Source organism: Adiantum capillus-veneris, chromosome 25, assembly GCF_014529385.1.
Source record: "Adiantum capillus-veneris isolate H3 chromosome 25, ASM1452938v2, whole genome shotgun sequence".
NCBI lineage: Eukaryota > Viridiplantae > Streptophyta > Polypodiopsida > Polypodiales > Pteridaceae > Adiantum > Adiantum capillus-veneris.
Window position 1 is genome coordinate 134,063,118 of NC_140955.1, and position 5,956 is coordinate 134,069,073.

General features: G+C 44.2%; 1 protein-coding gene across 5 annotated transcripts; it reads left to right on the forward strand.

Moving 5' to 3' along the window:
• The first annotated feature begins 444 nt into the window (after nucleotides 1-444).
• On the forward strand, nucleotides 445-5,337 carry LOC147425681 (uncharacterized). 5 transcript variants are annotated; one of them, XM_086499709.1, is made up of 8 exons: nucleotides 563-695; nucleotides 778-828; nucleotides 1,141-1,468; nucleotides 1,697-2,305; nucleotides 3,241-3,297; nucleotides 3,388-3,537; nucleotides 3,670-3,797; nucleotides 3,998-5,335. In XM_086499709.1, exons 3-8 carry the CDS (start codon nucleotides 1,290-1,292, stop codon nucleotides 4,078-4,080), a joined length of 1,206 nt encoding a protein of 401 aa, XP_086355835.1. In that variant the 5' UTR covers nucleotides 563-695; nucleotides 778-828; nucleotides 1,141-1,289; the 3' UTR covers nucleotides 4,081-5,335. The 5 variants fall into 5 exon arrangements, with proteins under 5 accessions (XP_086355834.1, XP_086355832.1, XP_086355833.1 ...); XM_086499710.1 differs by having other exon boundaries at nucleotides 1,162-1,468; XM_086499706.1 differs by lacking the exon at nucleotides 778-828 and having other exon boundaries at nucleotides 447-695; nucleotides 3,998-5,337.
• The last annotated feature ends 619 nt before the right edge of the window (nucleotides 5,338-5,956 follow it).

Genomic DNA, 5,956 nt, shown 5'->3' on the forward strand with positions numbered 1-5,956 from the left:
CATATATTATGATAGTCTCTATTGTTGGTTCAAGTTGGTAAACTAGGGCACCATTTAGTCCACCAACTTAATCTCAATGGTCTTAAAATCGAGAGTTCCAGAACGATTTGCCACATAAGATGTTCGTTGCAGGGATCTCGAGGAGGACGGACGACAAAGAAAAAATTCAATGCATTGACCCAAAAACGCCCCTTGCTGGAGACACAAACCCAAGACCTTTTGTTTGGTAGCCCAACGCCCTAACCACGCGTGTGCATGGGTTTGCTTGTCCCCAAGGCAAAACCACTCTGTGATAAAGTGAACTCGGACAGGGGCAAAAGTAAACACAGACCAAAAAATTAAACATGAACAAAAAAAGTAAACAAGGACAAATCAGACAGAGTCCAAGTTTTTGTGAGAAATGGGCTTCACTTCAGTGCACCGCTTATGTTCATTCAATATCCACTGTTAGATAGTGCTCAGGACGAGCTCCCGAATCTCCCGATTGTTGTTATGGACGGGCGGCCACCATGCGGACTCCGACAATGTATTCCCCGTGAAACCAAGGCGCGCGCGCTAGAGAGAATATGAAGCGAGAGCAGAAGTGGAACATGGTGCGCACGCCCTTGCACGTTCCTGTACCCACGATAGTGGACTTGATTTCCTAATTGCAGCAAAGCGCAGTTCTTCTTCTGCCTTCAAGCTTTGCCCCGCTTGTAAGTGCTGCTCTCCTCGTTCTCTCTCCCTTGTTTATTCTTTCCCGCCTGTTGGTTTCAATTATGTCTTTGCTTTGCACAGCATTCCTTCTGCTTCTGCTCTCCGTTTCTGCTTCGTCTGCTGACTTGCCAGGTAGGGGTTCTTTTGGTGCATGTATGCGTTTATGCTTATTCGGGCACGAGCGCAGACCTTCTGGTTCTCTTGTGTGCAATGTGAATGTTTGGGTTTTTATACAATTGCTAATTTGTGTCGGAATTAGGTTTCAATTTTTGTAAGGAAAGCTCAATGGTCCAATGAACTAATCAGGAGGAAAATGACTTTAGCCTGGCCTGTATTATGAAGTCACATCATGCAAAAAAATTGTTAACTTACATATTCTGTGTACATATACACAGGGCTTGTCATTTGCATTTGGTAAGAATTATGCGTTCTGTTGACTTACAGGAGATGGGCATCCGTCGCCAGGACCCTCTCCAGCTCCCTTGTCTCCAAACAGTCCCAACACATCATTGCCACCGGAGTCTCAGGCACCTTCTAGTGACGAAGAAGATGATGAATACGGAGGTGATCATTATGATGAAGGTCCCCCACCAATGTCATCACCACCACCACCTCCCAAAGACTCAGATACATCCTCGGACGATGATTTTTCCTCCAGTCCCAAATCAAGCGCATCTGTGCCTATCGCTTGGTGTGCTGTACGAGAGGAGATCAAGGAGTGCAGAAACTTCGTGGCTATACTGAATGCTGTGTCGAGCTACACATGGACTTGGTTTGGCTCCTCATTTTGCTTACCTTCAATTTCACATTTGCACGGAAGTCCTGTATTGAATCATGAATGCAAAGTTACTACTCAGGTTCCCTCATACCGTGAGACTTACGTTTCATTAGAGCATACACGCGCACACACACACATACATGCACTCACGCCTGCACATTGTTGTCAGCCGGCCAGTATTTAAGAAATGAGCTTATTTCTCGTTGTGTGTTACACCTGCAGTGAGAAAAGGGACAATGAATTTGAATGCATGCAAGCTATCCAGAAAGGAGATGCAGATGTCATGTCACTGGATGCTGGCATAGCATACATCGGCTTTATGGACTATCAGCTGAAGGCCATAATGATGGAGGAGTATTGCTACTTTGCGAAATCTTATGAAGCCGTCGCTATTGTAAACAAGGAGACATGCGAGAGGAATCCACATTTGACATTAAAAGATTTTAAGGGTGCAAAATCCTGCCACAGTGACCACCTTACCGCTGCTGGATGGAACTATCCGATTCAGTTTTTGGTGGATTCAGAATTGCAAGCAATACCAAAGAAGGCAAACGGCGACACACAGAGTCGAGATGAAGCGGTTGTCTCAAGTTTCTTCTCATCAACTTGCGCACCCTCCGAATTGGCAGGACAGGGTCTTTGCACTTCCTGTGGCAACAATGGCTCTTGCACCTCAGAAAGCCTTGTGTATGGGGGCTACTCTGGTGCATTTAGGTGCCTTGTTGACGGCACTGGTGATATTGCTTTTGTCCGGAGTGACACAGTTGAAAGGCTCTCATCTGATGGCAAGCATGCACAAGAATGGTCGACAAAGGCACTAGATGAGTTCAGGCAAGTTCAATGTGCCATGCATAATCTCTTTTTCTTTTTGCATTAATTAGTGGTGGGAAACCTTAAGATTGAGGGGATTTTTACAACGATATACACAAATTAAGTCATGGTCACTGCACAAGTGGTGCAGAACTGGTTTGAGCGATTAGAAACAGATAAAAGTAGAGCCAAGGAAGATGGGGCGAGGAGGGAGGTGGGGAGGGTTCAGGGCCTAGTATGAAAGTAAAGGGAGAGCCTAGGCGTCTTAACATATTGGGCATGGTTTTTCAACTGCAATTCGATTACATTCGACAAATCATATTGAGAACCTTGATCCCTACCCAGTTCAGTATTGTAGGCAATTCTTTTATGATAATAGGAACCCATATGATTGTGCCACTGATGGCATCTATTGGATGAGGTTTATTCTTTAGTTGTTGCCTAATGGCAATATTGGTAAAGAGTAGATGGATGTCCTGGTAATATGCAGGCCTCTGTCCTCGCCTTCATCATTCCATTTAAGCAGGATGCATGGAACCTGCCAGTTTGCATGGCAATTACGTCTTTCCTCCTTTCCACTTTCTTTGCACAGGCATTTGAGTATTTGCCTGGCCCCTTTCCACGTGTGCATGATCATGCATGTGCATGCCCCAGCGGCCACGCACATCATATTCTTTAGTTTTGAGTCTACATTAAATTCCCATTGAGTCTGCTGGAGTCTTCAATTTCCACAAACAGCATGACAAGCTAATTGTTTCAGTTTGTGACTTGATATGGGTTTGAAACATAAGTAGGTAGTGTGGACTTTGGAGATGAGGGCGCTGTTCTGGGTGAATTGGAGCCTTATAGATGAATGTGTGATATTTGGTTTTGTGGTGCATTGAGTTGTTTTCTTCCTCTCTTCCTCTCTCAGACATTTTTTGATAACTCATGACGACTTGTTATCTGTTGTGCAGATATCTGTGCCCGCAAGGAGGTTGCAGATCTATCAATGAGAACCTCGGAAATTGCACGTAAGCATTGAGGAGAGCTGTTTTTTTCCATGATTTTATCCCAAAAGCCATGCTTATTGAACAGACACTTTTTTTCCTCATCAAATACAGGTTTGGGTCTGTACCTGCGAATGTGCTAATGACACGTAATGCTCAATCTAACAAGAGAAGATTAGAGATGGTGCAGCAGCTTCTCAACGTGAGTTATGCAGGAGCTTTGTACAACCCTCAGAATTGGAATGACTATGTTCTTTCGTCCAGGTAAAAAAGTGTAGGCCTCAGAATTGGAATGACTATGTTCTTTCGTCCAGGTAAAAAAGTGTAGGCCTAAACAAAGAAGAATGGTATATCCATTAATCGTACAGGTAGATAATGTTTATGGAACTTTGGCAGCACACAGACTCTGGTGGAGGTGACAGACCTAACAAGGAAGGTGCTTGGAAGTTCTGCAATTGTGGCTGAGAAGGTCCAGACGCTTGGAGAGAATAGGACTGAAGCGGCCGCTTCTTTCTATGCTAGTGGTAAGTCCTTGCTTGCCATAAGCGAATTGAGTTGTGCACGCATGTTGACCTTGTTCAATTTGACACAAATTGTTCTTCCTGTGCGCACATTGTTTATACAAGTCATGAATGGTATATTTCAGTTTGCCAGACTTGCTGATGGCAAGTTTTGTGCCTCAATTGCGGTGTATTTGTTGTTAATTGTTTGCTATCGTTTGCAGGCTCTTCTTACCTGACGACAAGTAATCACTGGTTCTTACTTATCTTTACCACTCTGCTTTTCCACCTTTTGTGGAGCCAATGAGTGGGTTGAACACATGGAACTGAATAGAGGAAGCTTCTCGCAGTAGCAGTTCTCATGTGAGAAAACAACCTGCAAAGAGAATTATACTGAAGCCAATGAGCAGTTTCTAGGATGTCAGGAGGGAAGAGCGACCATCTTATCGATGTAAAATTACACGATTGTCCTTCCAAGTGCAGGAGATTTTTGTATCACTATACCTGTCTCCTCTCTATTGAAAATTTTTTAACCCCTCAGTGATCAAAACGGCTTCTTGCACTAAAACGGAAACCCTGTTTCTTCCAACCACAGACCTCCGTACAGGCCAAGTTGTCCGTGCATCCACACACGCACGTGTGCACTACACATGTATATGGGATTCCTACTTTAAAGAATGAGGAATGAACAACATTGTGGTTTGAACTGACTTGGCCATACTTGAATTGGGCTAGAGAGCTTTTATGCAATCAAGTCCTTAAGGAGGATCTGAAGGATTAATGTACTGAAGCAGTGAGCCCAGACACAACTAAAGAGGGGAGAACGTAAAGATCTCTAATTATGAAGCACATGTGAATGTTTGGTATTGTGGTATCGTTTCCGCATATGAGCCTTTGCAGGTATTAGAATTTCTAGAAGCTTCCATTGATGCAGTTCAAAGTGTGGAACATGAGGGGTAACAACTTGTAGTATGTTTCCTCTTGAAGTACAGTGTTAAGTGGATTGGTGACCAAGCATGTGAGGATGATTCGAGGAACCTCATAATAATGATGACATACAAACATAGTCTCAAGTGGATTGGTGACCAAGTATGTGAGGATGATTGAGGAATGTCATAATGATGACATGCAAAATGTGAAAACCAAAGAACAGCTTCTGCTGGTGAAATTGCAGTGCTTGGATTGCAATAATTTTGTGCTACCCCCTAATTCTTGTACTTGGAGGTATAAAGAAACGCCTGTCTGAAGGTATTGGCACTCCAGGAGCTACTGTCCATGTATTCTAGGAAGTCTAGCAATGGAGGACTATTTTGCCCTGGCTCACTCAACCAATGAGAGGAAAGCTGCTATGGCACGCCGACCATTCCTTTCTCATCCATGCATTCCATGGAACACTGTTTGGTGGAACTGCAAGGGCTATGTCTCTGTGTAGAGGAATACATTTGGTTTTGAGATTTTAGAGGGTGGTCTGAATGCCGCTGTTTATGCAATGGGCAAATTGCTGGGCTTTTCTTTGGAGAATATGTAAATTTGGGTGCCCGAAGGGCAATGGCTGTAGTGAAGTACGCACTTTTTGCTAACTAAAAATAAAATTAGAGTGCTTCGTGAGCCGCATTTGTATTGAATTGAATCGAGTCGGAGGGTCAGAGAACACAAGAACCTAGAAGAAATGAAATGAAATGAACTGTTATGTTACCGTCTTCAAAAGGCCAAAGTGACCTATGAGACCAAAAAGTTACAATGTGGTGGATTTGATACAAAGTCAGAGTAACAAAATGACAAAATGACAAAACAAATATACTATGGAATCTTGGACTGCTAGGTGTGAACGGGGCAGAGCAGCTAGCTGGGTTAGCTAAATCACAAGAGATCCAGCATTAGTCGCTGGCGGATCTCATCAATCTCCTCCATGGTCAGTAGTCTGACCGGGCGTCGTGCATGTCGGGCCAAAGTGATCTGAATCCTCTGATGCAGCCTCCGTTGGTGCTGTGTAGTCCTCCGCAGTCGTGGGCGTCTGGATCTCCCCAGCGACGCACACTGGTGTGAGGCGACGAGCTCTGTTGTGCTAGTAGCTCCTCCAGGTGTCTAGTGTCTGCTCTAAAGAAGTATGTGATGTGTCTTTGAGACTGGCTAGTCTCTTCTCTCATCAGGCTCTCTCTGTGTCGGCGTAGCTCGAGTAGAAA

Excerpts from the sequence above, each read along its gene's own strand:
- LOC147425681 (XM_086499706.1), top strand. The coding sequence starts at position 1,290 with ATGTCATCACCACCACCACCTCCCAAAGACTCAGATACATCCTCGGAC. Across the intron at positions 3,298-3,387 it reads GAGAACCTCGGAAATTGCAC|GTTTGGGTCTGTACCTGCGA; the intron begins GTAAGCATTGAG and ends CATCAAATACAG. Across the intron at positions 3,798-3,997 it reads CGCTTCTTTCTATGCTAGTG|GCTCTTCTTACCTGACGACA; the intron begins GTAAGTCCTTGC and ends TATCGTTTGCAG.